At 45.3% G+C, this 25,800-nt stretch overlaps 2 protein-coding genes across 3 annotated transcripts; one reads left to right on the plus strand and one right to left on the minus strand.

The window, feature by feature from the left end:
• Positions 1 to 822: 822 nt before the first annotated feature.
• LOC311136933 (uncharacterized protein) lies at positions 823 to 5,014 on the plus strand. Of its 2 annotated transcripts, XM_084171254.1 has the most exons (3): positions 823 to 966; positions 2,985 to 3,089; positions 3,415 to 5,014. In XM_084171254.1, exon 3 carries the CDS (start codon positions 3,422 to 3,424, stop codon positions 4,166 to 4,168), a length of 747 nt encoding a protein of 248 aa, XP_084027380.1. In that variant the 5' UTR covers positions 823 to 966; positions 2,985 to 3,089; positions 3,415 to 3,421; the 3' UTR covers positions 4,169 to 5,014. The 2 variants fall into 2 exon arrangements, with proteins under 2 accessions (XP_084027380.1, XP_084027379.1); XM_084171253.1 differs by lacking the exon at positions 2,985 to 3,089 and having other exon boundaries at positions 856 to 966.
• Positions 5,015 to 13,758: 8,744 nt separating this feature from the next.
• Positions 13,759 to 25,508, minus strand: terb1 (telomere repeat binding bouquet formation protein 1; the record flags this gene model as incomplete). The annotated part of the gene is given in 22 exon segments (XM_084171426.1): positions 13,759 to 13,922; positions 13,924 to 13,977; positions 14,619 to 14,689; positions 16,140 to 16,181; positions 16,349 to 16,471; positions 16,608 to 16,691; positions 16,767 to 17,009; positions 17,100 to 17,195; positions 17,359 to 17,429; positions 17,570 to 18,063; positions 18,346 to 18,696; positions 18,876 to 19,018; positions 19,145 to 19,270; positions 19,422 to 19,553; positions 20,069 to 20,221; positions 20,694 to 20,822; positions 21,022 to 21,140; positions 22,898 to 22,958; positions 24,784 to 24,915; positions 25,013 to 25,141; positions 25,248 to 25,358; positions 25,472 to 25,508. Coding segments are annotated over 22 exon segments (2,970 nt in total). The 3' UTR covers positions 13,759 to 13,853.
• Positions 25,509 to 25,800: the final 292 nt, after the last annotated feature.

Genomic DNA, 25,800 nt, shown 5'->3' on the forward strand with positions numbered 1-25,800 from the left:
TTTAACTATTTGCACATAGTTAGAACACTGTACATAGACATAATATGACATTTGAAATGTCTTTATTCTTTTGGAACTTTTGTGAGTGTAATGTTTACTGTTCATTTTTTATTGTTTATTTCACTTTTGTTTATAATCTATTTCACTTGCTATGGCAATGTAAACATATGTTTCCAATGCCAATAAAGCCCCTTAAATTGAAAATTGAAAAATTGAGAGAGAGAGAGAGAGAGAGAGAGAGAGACTAACATCCCAGTAAATGTGTTGATTATCAATACCCTAAGCTACCTACAGTAAGCCTACAGCAAAACTAGAGGCTAGAAAGGAAATGCACTGCCTAGTGCGCAAGCCACCACATTCATTAGGAGGAGGAGGTTAAGTACTTGAGAGAGAAACACGTATATTTGTTACAATATTTTCTTGCGCTCTCACTACTTGGCGAGGCACGCACGGACTGACTGACAAAGCGCGCGACAGAGAAGGGGAGGATAGTTTGGACAGAGGTTTAGTCCGTGATGTGTGTATATTTGTGCGCGCGCCCACTGGCGCTCGTACACCCTGAGACTGTGACCATGTTCTAACAGTTAAATGAATCCATCCCACAGTTCCCCGAAGAAATCACTGATCTCAAATGATTAGCCAGGTAAAAGGAATGATTCCACTGTATAGCTTTCATACATCCAGACCAGTGGACCACTCAAGAAGGAGTGGATGGTAGGGATGAAATAAGGAAGGAAGGATGGAGGGAAGGATTCATTTAACTGTTAGAACATGGTCACAGTCTCAGGGTGTACGAGCGCCAGTGGGCGCGCGCACAAATACACACACATCACGGACTAAACCTCTGTCCAAACTGTCCTCCCCTTCTCTGTCGCGCCTCGCCAAGTCGTGAGAGCGCAAGAAGATTTCGCCACTCTCTTCTCTCTCTAGCGCGGCTTAAATTCGCTTTTTAATTCCACTACCAAGGTTGGTAAATATATTCTCTCCACTGCACTCTATAATATCTTAAAGTCATTTCATTTATGTTTTTCATTTTTTCGAGATTAGCCTACTGTTTTATGTAAGTGTACTTTTCACTCGAGGATGTTTCAGCTTGTTCAGCAATCGGCGACCCCGCCTCCCTCATCAGTTCTCTTTTGTTCTTTCTCTGTTCAATTTCATCTCGCGTACACAAGGTCCGCTCATTCACCGTTGATTTAATACTAATTGTTTGTGTGATGATGCGTGGTCGGGTTACTTGTGAGGGTTGGTGATGGGTGATTTTAGAGGGCTGTATGTGTAGACTGTCAGACTGGGACCCATTTTTGTGCTGCCTAGTAAACAGCAGCTGGGGGAAGGTGTGGTTTGAACGGTAATTACCTTAATGAGATTACCCTAAGAAAAACACTGATGGTCATCAACTTTGATTAACTTATTAAGTGGCTTTTGTGCATGTTCAGTTTGACGAATATTTAACAGTATAAACCCAACTGAATCTTACTGCGCGCATTATTTGAGACAATCAATTTCACTGTTTGCGCGTCCGTCGTGCACTTTAGTTGGAGCGCAAAACAAGTGTAGCAGTGTGTGAATCGAATGTGTTTTTTCGTAGCGCATACTTCGACTCCAACGCATTTTTGAAGATTGTCTTAAATCTTCGCATGTCGGATGCACCCGCGGAGCCTATGGACATGGAGCCTACATACCACGCACGTGCGCTTGCAGCTCGGCGCGCCCACCCGGGGGGGGACTCTCTACGCTCCATAGAGCAGACACGTGATCCTGCACGGGAAGGGATCCTGCACGAGAAGGAACATTCTGTTCCAATGCATCGAGGTCAATAGTGCCCGTCAGTGCCTCTTAACCTGTGTAGCACAACTTGGTTGGTGAAATTCCCCGAAGTATGATCCCAATATTTCACCATAGTAGTTTACCATTTTTGTCTCTGCAGAATTTCATCAACCACTTGCAGAATACTGAAGTTGTTTGAAGTAAATGCACGTGGGTAATTTGGGAAGGGATTGGATAGGTTAAACGCTATAATCCTTAATTGAAACAATAACAAAGGACACTCCGCCTGTGTTTTGGTAAAAACCTTAGGGATGGGCCTGGAGAAATGAAACCACTCTCAAATTCAAAGAATGGGCTGGGGATGCAAGGACTGACGACCATCCATTATATCAAAATGATAGTTTTAACCATGTTTTGAGGCTATACAGTGTTTGTTTACATTTACATGGTTTACAAACATTGGAGTAAAACAAGCTTGTATTTTGGGTTCTGATGGTGTATGACAGTTGAACTAACCTCAAGTTATATTCTTTAAGAATCAGTGGGTATATATCATTAATTTTATAAGTCCAAAAATTGATGTAGAAACTAAGGATTCCAGCATTTACTCAGACGTTCAGTGAAATGAACAGTTCCAACTAATCAGACCACATAAAATAGAATGATAATGCAACTGCCAGCGGTGTAAATAATTCTGATGTGGCTGTCACATTATTGGTTCATCAGGGACAAGTTAGATAATAATAAGCCAACTCGAAATCCACAGTGCCTTGTTGGTGACAGAGCAGATTTACATTTACGTCATTTAGCAGACGCTCTTATCCAGAGCGACTTACATTATTTTATTTTATTTTTTCATACCCCCTGTGGGAATCGAACCCACAACCCTGGCGTTGCAAACACCATGCTCTATCAACTGAGCTACATCCCTGCCGGCCATTCCCTCCCCTACCCTGGACGACGCTGGGCCAATTGCGCGCCGCCCCAGATAAACCACTTTGGGAAGTAGACTAAATGCTTTATCTCCCCTCCCACCACTGACAGCATAAGACAAGTTGATTCAGATATTACTGTCTCTGTACACTTCCTCCTCACTGGGTTAGCTTGTGGCGATGACAGCGGTGTTCAGTCGGTAACCATACACTTATTTCCACAGTTAGTTTAGTTGTTCATTGACGCCTGTGATTTATTGTGTACTAATCCAATAAAACTAGGTCAATAAGCACATCCAAACTGGGCACTGGTGCTGGGAAATCAAACAAGGCACAAGGTCGGGGGAAAGTCCAGAACTCACACAACCGAATAGCTGTGACTCAAAGGTAAATGTATTTAATCCTTTGAGTTCATTAGCTCATGTTCAAGTACAAGTCCCTGTGTCCAGGACAACAAACTAGTTATGATTCTCTAGATTAATGATTCACTAAACCTGTAACATCCATGTAAATGGACAGGTGATGATACATTCACCCTTAGGAAGCAGGAGTTCTGTGTGCAGGATAATTTTTGTCCCAGTTGTTTATCTCGGTGCAAGGTGTTGATGTGCAAATGGACTTTTCCCACTCTACTGATCTGCTCGCTGTCGGTCCCTCTCCTCCTTGTGGTTGAGGTGTCTCTGTCTCACTCTGTCCGTCTCATTCTCTACAGGTGCACCATGGGAAATAGGATCAGCAGGAGACGGGACACCGCACCGGCCGAGCAGAAGGCTGCAGAGGAGGCAAACGCCACGCAGGAAGCTGTGGTGGAGGCAGTAGCCGAGGTGCCAGTGGTGGTTGCAGAGGCGACTGAACCAGTAGTAGAATCAGTACCAGAGCCAGCACCGGTACAGGAGGCTGAGCCAGAGACCCCCAAGCAGCCAGAGACAGAGCCCCCATTGGAGGAGCTGGTGAGCGCCCCACTGGTAGACCTTACATCAAATCCAGAACCAGAGCCGGCCCCAGCACCGCCCGCCGAGCCTGAACCCAAGCCCCTGGTGTCAGTCAGCGAACCAGAACCAGAGCCAGTCGTCCCAGTCCAAGAGCCAGTCCTAGAGCCAGAACCAGTCATCCCAGTCCCAGAGCCAGTCATAGAACAGGAGGCTGTCCCAGAGCCAAACCTCTCCCAGGAGTTCCTCCCACAGCCAGTCTTTCCAGAGTTCCTCTCCCCCGCCCCTCTTCTGGACCTGGGTGTCACTGAGCTGACCCCTGAGCCCCTCGATGCTCCCCCCTCCCACAGCCCTGCCCCAGACCTGCCCACAAACCTCCTGGCGGATGCAGAATGCTATGATGAAAACATAAAGGCTGCCTGTAATTCTGTCTCCATCACGGAAGAGCCTAAAGAATCCCTGGAGACGCCAGCGAGCATGGCGCAGCAGCTTCTGTGTGACGTCATGGGCAGCGAGCTGAGCAAGGCGGACTCTTAAAGCACTTAGACCTGATGGCCGATGACATCATGGTCAATGATGTCATAGCAGACGACATTACGGAAGGCGACAGTGAGATGTCCACTGAGCTGATGTGGGATGCTGGATGGAGAAAAAAAAAAAAAAAACACGGAGGAAAAAAAAAACAGGACAATGATGTTCTGAAAAAGGCAGAAGAAGCAAAAAAACACAACAAAAAAACACATGTTGATCTGAGAAGGCTAAAGGGAAAACTAAGCAGCTTCTTAAGGAGACAGTGAAGTAGCACTCAGATAATCTTTTGAGACCTGGGGTGTATTCACTAGGAACCAAACAGAACCAAGCGGACGCAAACGGAATGAAACTGGGTGGGACCTACCTGAATTTGTCCAATAGAAACTATTTTTTTCTTGCAGAACGCTTTCCGTTTGGAGTAAATAGTTTCCGTTGCAAAACGTTTCGGACTAATGATTAGACCCCAGTTAATATGGACATGCCTTTCTGTGTGGGTGTAGGTTGACTAAAGGGATGTGTGGTGATTGGTGGCCAGGGCAGGAGAGTGAGTACCCATCATCACCCTCTGAGCCATATAGACATAACACTGCATAGCAGAACACTTACAGTAACTATGTATGACAAGATGTTTGCCTTTGTGTACGCCTGATGAATTGTAACGATGTTTGAAATCGGCCTATATGCTATGATGTACACTCATGCTTGGACTCTCTCACAATCTTTCCTCTTTAACTCTGTGAAACTGAAGTGACCTTATTATATTTTCTTGATAGTGAGAAGTGGTTAGGGGGAATGTATTCTTAAAGGTGATGGTCTGGTTGTGAAAATAAAATAAGATTGTTCCACCTTGAAGATGATTCTTTGTTTTCATTAATCTTTTCCAATGTGGTATTTAGTCTTTAAAGAGGCTGAGAGCTGCAAGGACAATGTATCCAATACTGACATGTATATTTTAAGGCTGTTGAGGTTTATGTGCTTCCACTAATGTTGCAGAGATGTGATCAGCACAACCATGCACATCAGCAAATAAAGATTACCTTGGTGAGTCAATTTCAATCCCTAAACATTGATACAGAGGTCAGGAAATCACAAGGTAATGTAAGGAGTGAAACAATTCTCTACATACATGACAGACCCTCATCTGTTGTGGGCTAAATTACATTTATATCTGAACACTGTTGCATTCAGATAAATAAGTGATTGAGCACTGCATCAAGTTCCTTCTATGCTCCAGTACACACTTTCAGTATGCAAAAAAAAAATCTGCCCCAGAAACAACTAGATAGTCGTTTTGCTTGAATAGGGGCCTTAGTTGTTCATAACCATTTCCTTATGGCTCATGTCCATTTCCTTATGGCTCATGTCCCTGTAGGTATGTGGGAGGGAGGAGGGGACTACTGCAAGCATAGAACTAGAATTGGTAGTACAAACATTCTTAATAAAGCAACGCTAGGACTGTCTGGGAGGGAAAAACAGAAAATATACTGTTCTTGGCAGAGGATTGGAACTGTCTTATTGGTCTAACTAATTTACCGCATGGCGATGTCACCATGGAAGGCCAAAACTCGCGGCCACTAAAGACAGGCAGAAATTTCAGGCGGTCTTTTCAAACAGCTCTTACACTAAAAGGGCATTGTCATCATTGTCACAATTTCACAGTATTATTCTTATCTCATAGTGTGGAAATATATAAATCACATTTTTGACTGCCCTGGGCCTTTAAGACCCATGGTAAATACAGAATGTGGGAAGCATGAATGTGTTTCTGCACTCATGGAACCCCTCCTGCTCATCCTGATCTCTGCTCAGGGAGTTCCCACTCTCTCCCGCAGAACACACACTATGGCATTCCTAAACACATACATGCTGCGGCATCACATTCACATACATGTGCACACATACAATGCAGAACATGTGTGCACATAGAGGGAGGGAGACAGAGCGTTCTCACAGAGTGAATTGGCGGTTGAATGTGGGAGTGGAGAGGGAAGGAGTGAGATAGAGAGAGGGAAGAAGGGTGGGAGAGAAAGGAAGACAAACCGAGGGAGGGAATATGTAGGACAAGGAAAAGAAGGGGAGAGGGAAGGAGAGAAAGGAAGGACAAAGGTTGGGAGAGAAGTGAAGAGGAGGGAGAGAAGGGAAGAGAGGGGGAGGCAGCATTCTTTCCAGAGGAAGGGGGTTTCAGTGGGTCTAGGTCAGTGGTCTCCAGTGTGACTGTGCTAGAGTGCAGCATGTGAAATCTGCTCCTCTCATAAATCTCATAGAACTTTCCTACATCCTCACTCCTCCCCCCCTTCCCCACTCTCAGACACAACTCTTCCACCATGGATGTATTCAGTGGGTTGAAATGTTCAGAACGTTTAAGATGCAATATTGTATAAGCTGATTTACTACATGCCCCTCCCAGTGCTTCTGTAAAGTAGTCATTAGATGACCACCTTAGAAAGATCAAAGGTGTCAAAACTAATGAGCATGTAGTACATCAGCTGCTTGTTCTGCAGTTAAGGTTTGAGTTTACAGTTAAAATTGTAGTTCAAATGTGCTGTACTTCCATCCTGTCTAGTTTGGCCACATACTGACATACCAGTCCCCTTACTCATAACACTCAGGGAGGATGCAGCATTACTGAACAGATAGAAATGTATAGTGTAGGTGCCTCCCGAGTGGCGCAGCGGTCTAAGGCACTGCATCACAGTGCTTGAAGTGTCACTACAGACCTGGGTTCAATCCCAGGCTGTGTCACAACCGGCCGTGACTGGGGAGTCCCATAGGGCCCAGTGTCGTCCGGGTTAGGGGAGGGTTTGGCTGGGGGGGCTTTACTTGGCTCATCGTGCTCTAGTGACTCCTTGTGGCAGGCTGGGCGCCTGCAGGCTGACCTTGGTCATCAGTTGAGCAGTGTTTCCTCCGACAAGTTGGTGCGGGCGGGTGTTAAGAAGCGTGGTTGGTGGATCATGTTTCGGAGGATGCATGACTTGACCTTCGCCTGTCCCGAGCCCGTTGGGGAGTTGCAGCGATTAGACAAGATTGAAATTGGGGAGAAAAAGTGGGTAAAAAAAAAAGACATGTATAGTGTAGAACCAAAATAATTGTTTTTAATCGAGAATCCGGTCAGCTCTATTCACAGTTTACTCACTAAATACCCCCCATATTGCTCCCCCAGTCTCTCCTTTATGACAGTGCAGACTAGGTCAGTGAGGGTATTTTGGTATTTTATTAGGATCCCCATAAGCTGTTGCGAAAGCAGCAGCTATTCTTCCTGGGGTCCACACAAAACATGACACATAAATGAATAAACAAGAACAGCTCAAGGACATAACTTGTGGCCACACACACATACACTCCCACTGGTCAGTTTTGTGTTTCATCCATGATGATTAAGGATAGGATTTGGGGAGGGTAACATCATCAACGTGGTCCTCTGTAGCTCAGCTGGTAGAGCACGGCGCTTGTAACGCCAAGGTAGTGGGTTCGATCCCCGGGACCACCCATACACAAAAAAATGTATGCACGCATGACTGTAAGTCGCTTTGGATAAAAGCGTCTGCTAAATGGCATATTATTTATTATTATTATATTATTACATAGATCTGATCCTAGATCTGCCAGACATAACAGTCAGACCAGCAGCCTGTTTTTCTCCAGATGTGATTCCTATCATTCCACAGGCTCTGAACTCAATAAACAACACTTCATATCTCCACTCAGAGATGTGGTCACTACAGAGAATTAGGGGTAGGGCTACTGGTCTATTTTAATAGGAAGACATAGTGATAGCTAGCTAGAGTCATACGTAGGCTCATGATGTAGTCTCTGACTGGTGGTCGCTAATAGCACTTCATTATTAGTTTTCTGAAGTAAAAAACAAATCAGAGATTCCTGATTATCAGAAATTATAATATATGATAATTTAAATAATTATTGCCAAACAGTTCTGAGTTCAGAACCCTCCCAGATAGCACAGGAGTGTTGAACAGACGCTTGACTCGACAAGTTCTTCTCACTAACGATCAGAACCAAAGTCCAATTGCTGGTAAAGCTCCAAATAGCTTTGACATTTACAAACTGTCAGTTTCATCCATGTAAGAAAAGTATGAGCTCCTGCTGTTGTTTTTATACATACCTTTTCATCTCCCATTCAGTCTCCTATGTTTCATGCATGTTTAAACCACACTCACACACCCATATTCATGGATTGCATAAAATTCTCTCAAATTCTAATATCTATAGGGTTAGGTGTTGGTCCCATGTTTCATGAGCTGAAATAAAATATCTCATTAATGTTCTATACGCACAAAAAGCTTATTTCTCTCAAACTTGTTTACATCCCTGTTAGTGAGCATTTCTCCTTTGCCAAGATAATCCATCCACCTGACCGGTGTGGTGTATCAAGAAGCTGATTAAACAGCATGATCATTACACAGGTGCACCTTGTGCTGGGGACAATAAAAGACCACTCTAAAATGTGCAGTTTTGTCACACAACACAATGCCACAGATGTCTCAAGTTTTGAGGGAGTGTGCAATTGACATGCTGACTGCAGGAATGTATGTCCAGCAGAGCTGTTGTCAAAGAATTGAATGTTCATTTCTCTACAATAAGCCGCCTCCAACGTCGTTTTAGGGAATGTGGCAATACGTCCAACCGGCCTCACAACCGCAGACCACATGTAACCACGCCAGCCCAGGACCTCCACATCCGGCTTCTTCACCTGCGGGATGGTCTGAGACAGCTGATGAAACTGTGGGTTTGCACAAGCAAAGAATTTCTGCACAAACTGTCAGAAACCGTCTCAGGGAAGCTCATCTGCGTGTTCGTCATCCCCACCAGGGTCTTGACCGGACTGCAGTTCGGCGTCGTAACCAACTTCAGTGGGCAAATGCTCACCTTCGATGGCCACTGGCATGCTGGAGAAGTGTGCTCTTCATGGATGAATCCGTTTCAACTGTACCGGGTAGATGGCAGAAAGCATGTTGTGTGGGCGAGCGGTTTGCTGATATCATTGTGAGCAGAGTGCCACATGGTGGCGGTGGGGTTATGGTATGGGCATGTATAAGCTACGGACAACAAACACATTGTTTTTATCGATAGCAATTTGAATGCACAGAGATACCGTGACGAGATCCTGAGGCCCATTGTCGTGCCATTCATCCAGACACCAGCTCATGTTTTAGTATGATAGTGCATGGCTCCATGTCGCAAAGATCTGCACACAATTGTTCTTCCATGGCCTGCATACTCACCAGACATGTCACCCATTGAGCATGTTTGGGATGCTCTGGATCGACGTGTACGACATCGTGTTCCAGTTCACACCAATTTCCATCAGCTTCGCACAGTCATTGAAGAGGAGTGGGACAACATTCCACAGGCCACAATCAACAGCCTGATCAACTCTATGCGAAGGAGATGTGTCGCGCTGCATGAGGCAAATGGTGGTCACACCAGATACTGACTGGTTTTCTGATCCACGCCTCCCCCTACTTTTTTTTTTAAAGGTACAGTGGGGAGAACAAATATTTGATACACTGCCGATTTTGCAGGTTTTCCTACTTACAAAGCATGTAGAGGTCTGTAATTTTTATCATAGGTACACTTCAACTGTGAGAGACGAAATCTAAAACAAAAATCCAGAAAATCACATTGTATGATTTTTAAGTAATTAATTTGCCTCTTATTGCATGACATAAGTATTTGATACATCAGAAAAGCAGAACTTAATATTTGGTACAGAAACCTTTGTTTGCAATTACAGAGATCATACGTTTCCTGTAGGTCTTGACCAGGTTTGCACACACTGCAGCAGGGATTTTGGCCCACTCCTCCATACAGACCTTCTCCAGATCCTTCAGGTTTCGGGGCTGTCGCTGGGCAATACAGACTTTCAGCTCCCTCCAAAGATTTTCTATTGGGTTCAGGTCTGGAGACTGGCTAGGCCACTCCAGGACCTGGAGATGCTTCTTACGGAGCCACTCCTTAGTTGCCCTGGCTGTGTGTTTTGGGTCGTTGTCATGCTGGAAGACCCAGCCACGACCCATCTTCAATGCTCTTACTGAGGGAAGGAGGTTGTTGGCCAAGATCTCACGATACATGGCCCCATCCATCCTCCCCTCAATACGGTGCAGTCGTCCTGTCCCCTTTGCAGAAAAGCATTCCCAAAGAATGATGTTTCCACCTCCATGCTTCACAGTTGGGATGGTGTTCTTGGGGTTGTACTCATCCTTCTTCTTCCTCCAAACACGGCGAGTGGAGTTTAGACCAAAAAGCTCTATTTTTGTCTCATCAGACCACATGACCTTCTCCCATTCCTCCTCTGGATCATCCAGATGGTCATTGGCAAACTTCAGACGGGCCTGGACATGCGCTGGCTTGAGCAGGGGGACCTTGCGTGCGCTGCAGTATTTTAATCCATGACGGCGTAGTGTGTTACTAATGGTTTTCTTTGAGACTGTGGTCCCAGCACTCTTCAGGTCATTGACCAGGTCCTGCCGTGTAGTTCTGGGCTGATCCCTCACCTTCGTCATGATCATTGATGCCCCACGAGGTGAGATCTTGCATGAAGCCCCAGACCGAGGGTGATTGACCGTCATCTTGAACTTCTTCCATTTTCTAATAATTGCGCCAACAGTTGTTGCCTTCTCACCAAGCTGCTTGCCTATTGTCCTGTAGCCCATTCCAGCCTTGTGCAGGTCTACAATGTTATCCCTGATGTCCTTACACAGCTCTCTGGTCTTGGCCATTGTGGAGAGGTTGGAGTCTGTTTGATTGAGTGTGTGGACAGGTGTCTTTTATACAGGTAACGAGTTCAAACAGGTGCAGTTAATACAGGTAATGAGTGGAGAACAGGAGGGCTTCTTAAAGAAAAACTAACAGGTCTGTGAGAGACGGAATTCTTACTGGTTGGTAGGTGATCAAATACTTACAGTGAGGGAAAAAAAGTATTTGATCCCCTGCTGATTTTATATGTTTGCCCACTGACAAAGACATGATCATTCTATAATTTTAATGGTAGGTTTATTTGAACAGTGAGAGACAGAACAACAAAAAAATCCAGAAAAACACATGTCAAAAAATGTTATAAATTGATTTGCATTTTAATGAGGGAAATAAGTATTTGACCCCTCTGCAAAACATTACTTAGTACTTGGTGGCAAAACCCTTGTTGGCAATCACAGAGGTCAGATGTTTCTTGTAGTTGGCCACCAGGTTTGCACACATCTCAGGAGGGATTTTGTCCCACTCCTCTTTGCAGATCTTCTCCAAGTCATTAAGGTTTCGAGCCTGACGTTTGGCAACTCGAACCTTCAGCTCCCTCCACAGATTTTCTATGGGATTAAGGTCTGGAGACTGGCTAGGCCACTCCAGGACCTTAATGTGCTTCTTCTTGAGCCACTCTTTTGTTGCCTTGGCCGTGTGTTTTGGGTCATTGTCATGCTGGAATACCCATCCACAAACCATTTTCAATGCCCTGGCTGAGGGAAGGAGGTTCTCACCCAAGATTTGACGGTACATGGCCCCGTCCATCGTCCCTTTGATGCGGTGAAGTTGTCCTATCCCCTTAGCAGAAAAACACCCCCAAAGCATAATGTTTCCACCTCCATGTTTGACGGTGGGGATGGTGTTCTTGGGGTCATAGGCAGCATTCCTCCTCCTCCAAACACAGCAAGTTGAGTTGATGCCAAAAAATTTGGTCTCATCTGACCACAACACTTTCACCCAGTTTTCCTCTGAATCATTCAGATGTTCATTGGCAAACTTCAGACGGGCCTGTATATGTGCTTTCTTGAGCAGGGGGGCCTTGCGGGCGCTGCAGGATTTCAGTCCTTCATGGCGTAGTGTGTTACCAATTGTTTTCTTGGTGACCATGGTCCCAGCTGCCTTGAGATCATTGACAAGATCCTCCTGTGTAGTTCTGGGCTGATTCCTCACCGTTCTCATGATCATTGCAACTCCACGAGGTGAGATCTTTCAAGGAGCCCCAGACTGAGGGAGATTGACAGGTCTGTGTGTTTCTTCCATTTGCGAATAATCGCACCAACTGTTGTCACCTTCTCACCAAGCTGCTTGGCGATGGTCTTGTAGCCCATTCCAGCCTTGTGTAGGTCTACAATCTTGTCCCTGACATCCTTGGAGAGCTCTTTGGCCATGGTGGAGAGTTTGGAATCTGATTGATTGGGTTGCTTCTGTGGACAGGTGTCTTTTATACAGGTAACAAGCTGAGATTAGGAGCACTTCCTTTAAGAGTGTGCTCCTAATCTCAGCTCGTTACCTGTATAAATGACACCTTGGAGCCAGAAATCTTTCTGATTGAGAAGGTGTCAAATACTTATTTCCCTCATTAAAATGCAAATCAATTTATAACATTTTTGACATGCGTTTTCTGGATTTTTTTGTTGTTATTCTGTCTCTCACTGTTCAAATAGACCTACCATTAAAATTATAGACTGATCATTTCTTTGTCAGTGGGCAAACGTACAAAATCAGCAGGGGATCAAATACTTTTTTCCCCTCACTGCATGTCATGCAATAAAATGCAAATTAATTATTTAAAAATCATACAATGTGATTTTCTGGATTTTTGTTTTAGATTCCGTCTCTCACATTTGAAGTGTACCTATGATAAAAATTACAGACCTCTACATGCTTTGTAAGTAGTAAAACCTGCAAAATCGGCAGTGTATCAAATACTTGTTCTCCCCACTGTATCTGTGACCAACAGATGCATATCTGTATTCCCAGTCATGAAATCCATAGATTAGGGCCTAATGAATATTTCAATTGACTGATTTCCTTATATGAACTGTAATCTTTTCAATTGTTGCATGTTGCGTTTATATTTTTGTTCAGTGTATTTACAATCTGTAAAGAGCATTTCCCCTTGAGGGACAAACATGATCAACTCTCTAGAAGTAGAGAAAGCAGTTCTTAAACTCAAGTCAGTAAATTAAAATCCTCATTGTTAATTCCCTGAATGAAAAGGCATGGTGTGAGAGTATCAATGAGACACATTGCTGCATACAGACACCCTTCAGTTTAATTCAATACAAACAACTTCAGGGGATGACGAGTGAACAACCATCTCAGTCTCAAGAAATACATAAACAGTGAACAAAATAAATAATGAAAACGTCAAGTGAGTTACATTAATCATTTCAATTGTTCTATTCCAGACAATATTAAACTACTTCACATAGGCACCACAATACTTCTGTGTAAAAACAAGGTTAAGGAATACAGAACAGACCCTTCATTAATCCTCAATGAGCATTAAATTAACATATTTCAATATTTTACTAAATTAAATAACAAATATATCTTAATGTGGTTTACTTACAGTAATACAACATAGAAGTTAACAATTTCAAACTGGGGATTAAATGTAAGTACTTCAAAACTATTACTGAATATTAAATTAGAGTATTTCAAATATATTACTGTGATGTACAATAGACAAATCAGGATCTCATGGAGAGGTTGAATCCATACCCTGGCCTTTAGCATGTAGGGAGAGAAAGAGTGAGGAAGAAAAAATGAAAGAGGGAACAAGACAAAACGGGACAGAGAGAATGACACATATAAAGAGCAAGCAGGCTCAGTCGAATACTCACCAACTGAAATTGAAGTCAGTGACAAATGTTTTTAAAACCATTGTTGATGCCTATTACATGCGGGTGTTTGTATGTCTGGGCCAGATCTACATGGGTGCGCCCCGGCTGGAAGGGATAGGCCCACAGGATGGTGTTCCAGGACGGACCAAACCTCTCTATACCTCCACACAGGTAACTCTCCTCCTCACGGCTGAAGTTCCTCCTCTCCCTCTGTGGATGGAAAGAAAGAAAGAAAGAAAGAAAGAAAGAAAGAAAGAAAGAAAGAAAGAAAGAAAGAACGAAAGAAAGAGAGAGAGAGACAAGAGAGACAGACAAGAGAGAGGACATGAGACAAAACAATCTGCCATCATCCTCCTTTCCTTGGTTTTGTAACTGCTCTGCAATAGAGAGGGGACCATCACACACACAGACCTCTTGGGTAACATTCCCCTACTGAACTGAGAAGGAGACACCATCATACACACACACACTGGCATAGTTGTCTCTGTTGTCACATTGCCTGGTTACTTGAACACTAGCTGTTCTATACGGTCAGTCCATCCACTATAGATTAACCTCCATTCAATACACGGCCGCGACCGGGAGACTCATGGGCGGCGCACAATTGGCCCAGCGTCGTCCAGGGTAGGGGAGGGAATGGCCGGCAGGGATGTAGCTCAGTTGATAGAGCATGGTGTTTGCAACGCCAGGGTATTGGGTTCGATTCCCACAGGGGGCCAGTATAAAATAAATAAAAATATGTAAGTCGCTCTGGATAAGAGCGTCTGCTAAATGACTAAAATGTAAATGTAAATGTACACTTCTACAGAGACAGCGGTGGACACACACTCTCTCTCTCTCTCCCTCCTTACAGTCAGAGAGGGTTTTCCCATGAACAGAGTCTCCTGCTGATCATCAATGGCACCATGATCTGTTCTCCTGTCTGTGTGTGTCAACGAGAGAGAGAACATTAGTGTGTGTGTGTGTGTGTGTGTGTGTGTGTGTGTGTGAGTAAGAGAGAGAAAGAGTGAGAGAGTAAGCAAAGAACTGATGTGTCACGCCTCATTGTGAGCAGAGACCAACCGCTCTCAGAGCGTGTTGAGCTAAACACGGAGACAATCTAATAAAGAGAAAATACAATCTCTCCCTCCTTTCTATTCTTCATTGGAGTGACATTACGTCATCCGTCACGCCTAATACAGCTGCCTGCTACCAGAACAATAGAACACAGAAGAGAGATTCACTGGCCAAACAGGGAGAGAGAATAAAAGGAGAGATGGAGAGAGGGGCAGAGGGGGGGGTAGAAGGGACAGATCAAGCTGGTGGAAGAACAGAGAAAAGCAAGAGAGAAAGACATGAGAGGGCGACACGAGAGGGCGACAGACAGTCTGGATGGAGAAAGCGAAAGAAACGGAGGGACAGACGGAGAAAGAGAATGTAGTATTTCAGACAAAAAAGTGTGGAGGAGGAGGAAGCATGTGTTCAAAAAGAGAGGGCAAGAGTAAATCTGAATGAAGAGTGAAACAACACACACAGAAGACTAGAAGTGGACACTACTACACGACATTGGAGGGGGGGGAGAAGCTTAACAGCGCTATAACAGAGTTTAAACTAGCTAGCGTTGTACAGCTGTAGAGCTCAGTAACAGAGTGATGACTAGCTAGGAGCTAGTGTTGGACAACTAAGGCCGCCCTGGTCTGTGCTGTGCTGTGAGAACATTGGCAGTGGTTCAACATTCCTCTGTGCTGCCAGGAATACACTGGACACCAGGAATCCCACGAGAAACACACACACAACCACAAATACGCGCGCACACAGGCAAGCGTATACACACAGACATTCATGTCGCATATTGGTTATAACCTCATAGCAGCCCGTCACCACCGTCTAAACTTATACCATAACTCAACTATCTATAACTTATACCATAACTCAACTAATCCCATAACTCAACTCTCACTAACGCATCAACTTATCCCATAACTCAACTATCTCTAACGCATCAACTTATCCCATAACTCAATAATCTATAACTCATCTCCAGTCATCAACTTATGCCATAACTCAATAACTATCCAATCTCCAACACCCATTTCAAATGTAATTTAGCACAAATCTCAGCCTCTTTCTCAGTATCCTGAGCACAAGACTGACCCTAACCTCTGACCTCTTGCAGTGATCAATTGACATACCCCCAACCATACCAGTGTAATTGTTGCACAACACCATAATACATTATTATATAACCCAGACAGCTAGGAGGCAGTGCTGCATACATGATCAGAACAACCTCCAGAAGTAGCATTTAAACACACTTCCCTGCACTTCCATCCCAAAATAAATTGAAACTAAACATACAGTATCACATTTCAACAATAGCTTCATTTCCTTACCTTCAGAGGGCCGAGGCTTCTTCAAGGGAGTGAGACTAACGTCTGAGAGAGAGAGACAGAGACAGACACACACAGAGTAAGACAGAGGGAGTCAGATGATACATTAGAAACAATAAGGCTCTCATTATGAGCTGGGTTAAATTAAGGCTAAAGTGCTAAGAGTTGTAATGTGCTGTAATGTGTTGTTATGGTGTCTGAACATACTGTACCTCCGCTCTCCTGCCCCCTGCTGGTCACAGAGGAGAAGCTCCTCATCAGACCACCTCTACACACAGGAGTCAGGGTGATATCTCCACATGGACCACGCTTCTTTAGGGGGGTGAGACTCACATCTGACAGAGAAAGGAGGGGGGAGAGAGACAGAGAGGGAGGAGAAAAGAGGAGAAGGTGATAGAGACTAATATAATATGTTGTTTTCCAACCCCAAGACGGAGGATGGAATAGTTTTGGTGAGTTGGTGAATCTTACGGTTGTGGTCATTGTTGTGTTGTCCTTTGTGGGTTGAGTAGCTCTTCAGCAGGGGTCCTTTACGGATAGGAGTCAGACTGGCCTCTGTTACAACCTGACACACATCACGTCTCAGATCGTATCGGTGTGTGTGTGTGTTCTGCACTTCAGGATTCTTACCTCTGCTGTGATCCCAGATGCTCTGAGTCCCACCCTCTCTCGGTCCCAGAGTGTGTGAGTCTCGCTGCATCTCTCTCTGGTTAGTCGTGTTTGCGTATCTCCTCCTGCGTATTTCTCGGAAGCACTTTGTGTAGCTGTGTGTGGCCTGCTGCAGCACCATGTGCAGGTCACAGCTGTGAGGACAGGACCTCTGGAGGACAGGGAACGACCGGCTGGTCACCTCACTGAACCGCAACACACAGCCTAGGGAGATGGAAACAGCTGGATTAACCAACACACACACACACACACACACACACACACACGCATAATATACTGTATACACACACACACCTGAGCACCTATAGGTGGGTTTATTTGTGGTGGCTGGAGTCTCCAGTATCTTACTGATCTCACTGTCCAGCAGCTCAGAACACACAGACAGGGCATCTAAGAAAGGACGGAAGGGGGGTGGGGAGTGGGGAGGGGGGAGAGGCAAGAACTGTGTTACTGTTGGGATTTGGTAAGAGACTGTTCAAATTTTTTTTAGAGCTGTAGATAAAGCGATAAAGACAGTTTTGCATTGTCACTTTATCCCATTAACATTTTGTACCTTCATCGTCCAACAGTTTCTTCTGCCTGCTCAATCCTGGCTTGCCTGGAGCTGGGCACTTGAACACTTGGCTAAACCCCAAACCACGAGGGAGAGAAGAACCGGTATACACAGAATTCCACTTCATTTCTTACATAGAATTAACATGAAACACTTCACAAGAATCATGTTTCAGTAAATATAGCATTTGCATATTGTGCAGAGTACCGACCTGTGTGTGTGTGTCTGGGAGTGTCCCTCTAGCGGCCTGGAGGAAGAGGAGGAGGTGACAAATGTTCCCGTCCCCAGACATACATAACACCTCTCATCCTCTCCACCACTGGGCTGCCCCGGGACACCAGTCTGCCCTCTCCTCCCAGGGTGCTTGTCTCGGCGGTTCTCGGTCTGTGTGTTTACATGCGTGTGTGACGCTGTGGTTTTGTTGGTGTAGAGAGGATAAGTGTTTCTCTTAGCTGCCAAGCCCCTATCCCTTTCCTTTGCTCTGTGTGTGTTTCCTAGTGTGTGCACGTGCAGCGTGGTGTGTCTTTTCTCTTCTGCCTGTATGTTTCTGTATGCCTTAGTGTGTGTGTTTGCTGCCCTGTCGCTCTCCCTCTCTTGATGTGTGAGAGAGTGTGTGTGCGTCCTCTTCTCTCCCTCTCGCACTCTGCTGCTGTGGCCGGGTTTCTGCGGCTCCTCACTGGCTTGGAATATCTGTCTCCTTACATGCTCCTGGTCAAAACAACCACAACTTTTGACACTTAACTTACTCCATAACGCCAAGAGAGTCAGTGGGCTTAGAGACTAGTAGTGTGTGTGTGTGTGTGTGTGTGCGCAAAATAAATCAGCCCTGTCCAGAAACAGCATATCAGACGGCACGGTGGAGCTACCATATTGCTTTTATACCTATCCAATCCTTTCAGATTAACACGAAGTGCCTAGAGGGTAGGGGTAGGGGTCTGGACTGAACAATTGTGTGGTGAGTGGACTGGAGCTTTGTTAGACCCTCACCGTTAGGTCCTGCCCTCTGTTTGTGAGTTGTTTCTCCTCTCTGTCTCTCTGGTCTCGCTTCACTCTCTCTCCATCTCTACCCCTCCTCACTAAGACAGGCAGGACAGGGGTCTCTCTCTCGCCATCCATCGCCCTCTCCTCTCCTTTCTCTCCTCCTCTTCCATATCTTCTCTCTTGGCCACTCCTCTCTCCTCTTTCTCCTCTCCTCTCCTGGTATGGTAAAGAGGTGTGGTGAGGGGTTGGGGGTGGGGGGAGAGGTAGGGGTGAGAGTAGCTCCTTCCTCCCCAATCCTGCAGGGTTCTGTTGGTCTGAGGGGTTTGGTTTGTCCTCCTGCCACTCTTCCTCAGCTCCCTGGGCAACAACCCCAACACCACACACCTGTGAAATAGAAGGAAGATTTGTGTGTCTATATAAAAGCTTGGCGTTTGAAGAGTGTGGATGAGTGAGTGAGTGTATATGCCTGTGTGTGGAGGAGAAGACTGATGTTTGCAGTGCCTTTGTAAAGATTGCTGTGTGTGTGTTTAGTACACCTGAGCCTGTTGTCTCTCCAGCTGGTTGATCCTGTGCAGCATGTCTCGTGCTGACCTCCAGTACCCCTCCATGTCCACAGGGGGCTCCACCTCCCCAGTCTGACCCTGGGACTCCCCCTGGACCACACCACGCAGAGACACAGCTGGGAGGAGAGAAGGATGAGAGGAGAGACGGTGCTATGGACATCATCAAATGGCTAGACTCACTTCCACAGACTCACTGACCTTTGAACACAGGCCTTTGTGTGTGTGTGTGTGTGTGTACTCACTAGCCTGTTTGCAGGTCTGCAGTATGAAGGTAGCAGCCTTCCTGAGCTCTTCGCTGGTAGACTCAGTCAGTAGAGTGATGATGAGGGACAGACCTCCACACTGTAACAACTGGGACTGGTGCTCCTCTATGGGGGTGGTGGGGGCATTCAAATACAGTAGTTGTTATTCCAGTTATTACTGTGCTGTTATCATTGATGTGATAAATTCATGTTTGCTTTGGCATTGTAAGATAGTGTTATCGTCATTATTTGTTTCCAATAAATCTGTGTTCGTTACCAGAGGCCTCAGTGCAGTGTCCCAGGGTGAGTATGGCAATTAGCCTGCCTTGGGGCTCCAGGTTGGGGCTGGACAGCAGGGAGATGAGCTGGGGAACCAAACCATAACCTGCTAGACCTGACGCCAACACAGCTACGCGCAGAGGAGAGAATGGACTGGTTACCTGAGGAGAGCTGGTTTACATGGCTGTACGAGTGTGAATGGGTGAGTGAGTTCTATACAAGTGCCTAGGCCTATGGCAGGGGTCGGCAACATGCAGCCCGCGGGCCAAAATCGGCCTGTGAGTGATTTTTTTTTTAGCCCCCCAAAGTTTCTAGTAAAAACAAATATATATATTTTTTTGTGTTTTGGGCAAAACAACGACTGTAAAATGACCAGGAATTCAGCAGAAAATGAGTAATTTAGGAAATCTGTTCCCAAGCACACCCACGAATAGAAAAAGAGACGTGATCGTGTCTCAATGTAATCAAGGTATGAAAATTGTTATTTCAAATACCATCTCCTTTTGGGTTTAGTTGTGGTTAATTTGCAGTATACAAATTCTTATAATTATGTTCCGGCCCCCCAACCATCTGCTCCGACAACAATCGGCCTGCCGATGAATCTAGTTGCCTTGGGGGTAGGGGAGAGGGGAGTGAGTCACTCACGGTTGTCAGTGATGCAGGCTGACAGGGTCTTGGTCATGATGACAGACAGCTGACAGGCCAATGGGCTGTGGGAGGCATGAGAGGCTAAGCGAATCAGAGTGAGGGTCAGAGTTTCGAGCCCGCTAACTGAGGAAAAACTCTCCTGAGCACAATCTGATAGAGAGAGAGAGGGTTCCAGAGGGAGAGATGGATAGTGAGAGACACAGAGAAAGGAGTGAAAGACAAGATGAGAGTTCAATAGATAAAACTGTTCTCTCCACTGTAGTATCTACAGACTAATGGCATTCATCCATCCTTCCTTCCTTCCTTCCTTCCTTGACACGAGCGAGAGAGAGAGAGAGAGAGAGACCTTCATTTGAACAGTTAGTGAAAGGTTGTCTAAACCAAAACACTCCAGGACACTGTAACTTCTACAGACTGAAGGTCACTACACTTATAAAACTAGTCGGATTACAATTACAAACCATCCATTGCAAGAGCAACCTAGGTATTCTGTGTGTGACAGACAACTTAAGAAAATCTGTGAAAAAGGCTAACAGACCATTTCAAATCACATGATATGGATACATATGTAAGTAACAGGCTCTAAACATTAGTGTCAGTGTATCATCCCTGTTTTACTCACGGTTGTTGGCGACCGTCATGGCTATGAAGGAGCAGATGGGCTGAACCATCTCTGTGCGGGGGTGAGAGAGCTGCTGCAGCCAGGCCTTGACCAGGGGGAAGGCTGACACACAGATACGCTGGCTCTCCTCTAGGGAAAGAAAGGGTTAAGACATGAAAGACGAAAAGCTTTTCTTCTTCCTTCGACCTCCCTTCTATTCTCTCTCTCTATAAACATTAAACTACTGCAAGATACACACATGCATGCGTAACCACAGTTGTTTATTTTATGTACAGCTGCATAGAACACTGTACAAGGACACAAACATACACACAGACACAGGTGTTACCATTCTGGGGGTTGTTGACACAGCCACAGAGAGCACTGGACACAGAGGTCCAGAGTTGGAACAGCTGAGTGATGTTAGCAGGTTTCACTGTGGCCTCGCCAGAGAGAGGGAAACTAGTCCTTGGGAGAGAGACATCAATAAACCTGAACTGGAATTGGTGTTGTCCTGTATAGTTTCAATACTACACTGCTCAAAAAAATAAAGGGAACACTTAAACAACACAATGTAACTCCAAGTCAATCACACTTCTGTGAAATCAAACTATCCACTTAGGAAGCAACACTGATTGACAATAAATTGCACATGCTGTTGTGCAAATGGAACAGACAACACGTGGAATTTATAGGCAATTAGCAAGACACCCCCAATAAAGGACTGGTTTTGCAGGGGGTGACCACAGACCACTTCTCAGTTCCTATGCTTCCTGGCTGATGTTTTGGTCACTTTTGAATGCTGGCGGTGCTTTCACTCTAGTGGTAGCATGAGACGGAGTCTACAACCCACACAAGTGGCTCAGGTAGTGCAGCTCATCCAGGATGGCACATCAATGCGAGCTGTGGCAAGAAGGTTTGCTGTGTCTGTCAGCGTAGTGTCCAGAGCATGGAGGCGCTACCAGGAGACAGGCCAGTACATCAGGAGACGTGGAGGAGGCCGTAGGAGGGCAACAACCCAGCAGCAGGACTGCTACCTCCGCCTTTGTGCAAGGAGGAGCCGGAGGAGCACTGCCAGAGCTCTGCAAAATGCCCTCCAGCAGGCCACAAATGTGCATGTGTCTGCTCAAATGGTCAGAAACAGACTCCATGAGGGTGGTATGAGGGCCCAACGTCCACAGGTGGGGGTTGTGCTTACAGCCCAACACCGTGCAGGACGTTTGGCATTTGCCAGAGAACACCAAGATTGGCAAATTCGCCACTGGCGCCCTGTGCTCTTCACAGATGAAAGCAGGTTCACACTGAGCACGTGACAGACGTGACAGAGTCTGGAGACGCCGTGGAGAACGTTCTGCTGCCTGCAACATCCTCCAGCATGACCGGTTTGGCGGTGGGTCAGTCATGGTGTGGGGTGGCATTTCTTTGGGGGGCCGCACAGCCCTCCATGTGCTCGCCAGAGGTAGCCTGACTGCCATTAGGTACTGAGATGAGATCCTCAGACCCCTTGTGAGACCATATGCTGGTGCGGTTGGCCCTGGGTTCCTCCTAATGCAAGACAATGCTAGACCTCATGTGGCTGGAGTGTGTCAGCAGTTCCTGCAAGAGGAAGGCATTGATGCTATGGACTGGCCCGCCCGTTCCCCAGACCTGAATCCAATTGAGCACATCTGGGACATCATGTCTCGCTCCATCCACCAACGCCACGTTGCACCACAGACTGTCCAGGAGTTGGCGGATGCTTTAGTCCAGGTCTGGGAGGAGATCCCTCAGGAGACCATCCGCCACCTCATCAGGAGCATGCCCAGGTGTTGTAGGGAGGTCATACAGGCACGTGGAGGCCACACACACTACTGAGCCTCATTTTGACTTGTTTTAAGGACATTACATCAAAGTTGGATCAGCCTGTAGTGTGGTTTTCCACTTTAATTTTGAGGGTGACTCCAAATCCAGACCTCCATGGGTTGATACATTTGATTTCCATTGATAATTTTTGTGTGATTTTGTTGTCAGCACATTCAACTATGTAAAGAAAAAAGTATTTAATAAGATTATTTCATTCATTCAGATCTAGGATGTGTTATTTTAGTGTTCCCTTTATTTTTTTGAGCAGTGTATTTTGTATCTACTGCTCACCTCTTGACCATCCAGGTCTTTTGTAAAAGTAAATTAGTTCTCAATTTGGAAACAGTTCTGCCTGAAAACCAGTGGTGCTTTTCAGTGTTTACCTGAACAAGTCCAGCAGGATGTCCAGACAGCCCGACGTCTGAGCAAAAATCTGTCCAGACCCTAAAGCAGCACACACACAATTAATCACATTTTATGTACAATATACAGGTGCAGCTCAATAAATTAGAATATTGTGGAAAAGTTAAGTAATTTCAATAATTCAATTGACGAAGTGAAACTCATATATATTGTGGATTAATTACACAAAAAGTGAAATAGTTCAAGCCTGTATTTGTTTTAATCTCGATGATTACGGCTTACAGCTCATGAAAACCACAAATTCAGTATCTTAGAAAATTTGAATATGACATAAGACCAGTGAAAAAATGAAATGTAATACAGACATGTCGGCCTTCTGAAAAGTATGTTCTTGTACATGCTGTCAGTTCTTGGTTGGGGCTCCTTTTGCATGAATCACTGCATCTATGCAGCGTGGCATGGAGTCGATCAGCCTGTGTGCTCGTCTGCATTGTTGGGTCTTGTCTCTCTCATCTTCCTCTTGACAATACCCCATAAATTCTCTATGGGGTTCAGATCAGGCGAGTTTGCTGGCCAATCAAGCACAGTAATCCCATGGTCATTGAACCAGGTATTGGTACCTTTGGCAGTGTGGGCAGGTGCCAAGTCCTGCTGGAAAATGAAATCAGCATCTCCATAAAGCTTGTCAGCAGAAGGAAGCATGAAGTGCTCTAACATTTCCTGGTAGATGGCGGAGTTGACTTTGGACTTGATGAAACACAGTGGACCAACACCAGAAGATGACATGGCTCCCCAAATCATCACTGACTGTAGAAACTTCACACTGCACTTCAAGCAACTTGGATTATGTGCCTCTCCACTATTCCTCCAGACTCTGGGACCTTGATTGCGAAATGAAATGCAAAATGTACTTTCATCTGAAAAGAGGACTTTGGACCACTGAGCGACAGACCAGTTATTTTTCTCCTTAGCCCAGGTAAGACGCTTCTGACATTGCCTCTGGTTCAGGAGTGGCTTGACACGAGGAATGCGACAGTTGTAGCCCATTTCCTGGATACGTCTGTGCGTGGTGGCTCTTGATGCACTGACTCCTGCCTCAGTCCACTTCTTGTGAAGCTCCCCCACATTTTTGAATGGCCTTTGCTTGACAATCCTCTCAAGGCTCTGGTTATCCCTGTTGCTTGTGCACCTTTTCTTACCACACTTCTTCCTTCCACTCGACTTTCCATGAATATGCTTGGATACAGCACTCTGTGAACAGCCAGCTTCTTTAGCAATGATCTTTTGAGGCTTTCCCTCCTTGTTGAGGGTGTTGATGACTGTCATCTGCACAACTGTCAAGTCAGCAGTCTTCCCCATGATTGTGAAGCCTACTGAACTGGACTGAGAGACCATTTAAAGGCTCAGGAAACCTTTGCAGGTGTTTTGAGTTAGTTAGCTGATTAGAGTGTGACACCTTGAGTCTACAATATTGAACTTTTTCACAATATTCTGAATTTGGGGTTTTCATGAGCTGTAAGCCGTAATCATTCAGATTAAAACAAATACAACCTTGAACTATTTCACTTTTGTGTAATTAATCCACGATATATGAGTTTCACTTTGTCAATTGAATTATTGAAATTACTTAACTTTTCCACAATATTCTAATTTATTGAGCTGCACCTGTATAGTGCTTTTCACATAAGCATCACAAAGTGCCTCACAATAACGTGGCTTAGACCCCAAAGATCAAGCAGCAGCACAGTGGCAAGGAAAAACTCCCTTGAAAGGGGGGGGGGTCCATCCTCCTCTGGCTGTACCAGCTAAAACAACTGCCTGTCATGACAATCATTCCCTGTCCAAATCAATTCTCAACCCCAGCAGGACCAAAGAAACTCAGTCAGTTTTTCCTGTCTGCGCTTACTGTTGTTGGCGACGAGGACAGAGATCAGGTAGACAGCTACTCTCCTCTGGGTCAGTGGACTGTCCTGCTGCATCAGACACTCTGTCAGATCACTGAATGTTTCCCTCCTACACAGGGCCTGCTTACAGCAGACTAAACACACAGCTTGTTTACAATACACGTACAGCGTCAGAGTCAGAGAGAACCTGCTTAAAGTACACTACCAGCACACACGCACACACACACACACCATTGGCCTCTGCCAGCGTTCCCAGTATGAAGAGAGCAGTCTCCCTGACCTCTGAGTGAGCACTGGATTTGGAGAGGTTGTACACAAACACCACCCCTCCCATCTCTCTGAAGAAGTCCACATTCTCCTCTGATAGAGAGAGAGCAAGAGAAAATCAGTGCCATTGCATAACTGTTAGATTTGTCAATTTGTCTATCTTTAGGGGATTTGCTGTGTGTGTGTGTGAGAGAGAGACCTCTCTGTTGACAGATAGAGTAGATGGTGAGAAGAGCTTGTTTCTGTGAATCAGGACATTTCATCTGGTACTTCAGACACTCCAGCAACAAACTCAGATCGGTCTTGGTGGCTGTAAAGTAAAAATAAACTCATGGAGATACAGACAAACCCAACAAATAAACAAAAACCGTCCAGTACTGTCGTGTAACTTATAGAAGTCCATCAAATATGAACAATACTCACCATTATGTTTGCTTATGCTGGAAACATCCATTTCCATCTTCAATAGATTGACGAGCTGCCAGGGTAGGAAATTGATATGCTTCATGAAATAAGGATGCTAGCTAGCAAGAACTGATGTTGTTACCAAATATACTCATCTGTGCAGTTACCGTAACAGCTAGCTAGCATGAAATCAGTCACAGATAGCAGGCGTTGTCACCCAGCTAACTCACCTCATGAGCGACCGCCCTGAAATCACTTATCTAACGTTAGCTAGCTAGCTACTTACCAATTCATCATTACACTTCATTAATTCAAATCAAACTATACACTTTTACATTGTCATTTGC

This window comes from Coregonus lavaretus (genome assembly GCF_964263955.1).
Source record: "Coregonus lavaretus genome assembly, chromosome: 11".
Taxonomy (NCBI): domain Eukaryota; kingdom Metazoa; phylum Chordata; class Actinopteri; order Salmoniformes; family Salmonidae; genus Coregonus; species Coregonus lavaretus.

Coding starts and splice junctions, on each gene's coding strand:
- LOC311136933 (XM_084171254.1), top strand. CDS start 3,422: ATGGGAAATAGGATCAGCAGGAGACGGGACACCGCACCGGCCGAGCAG.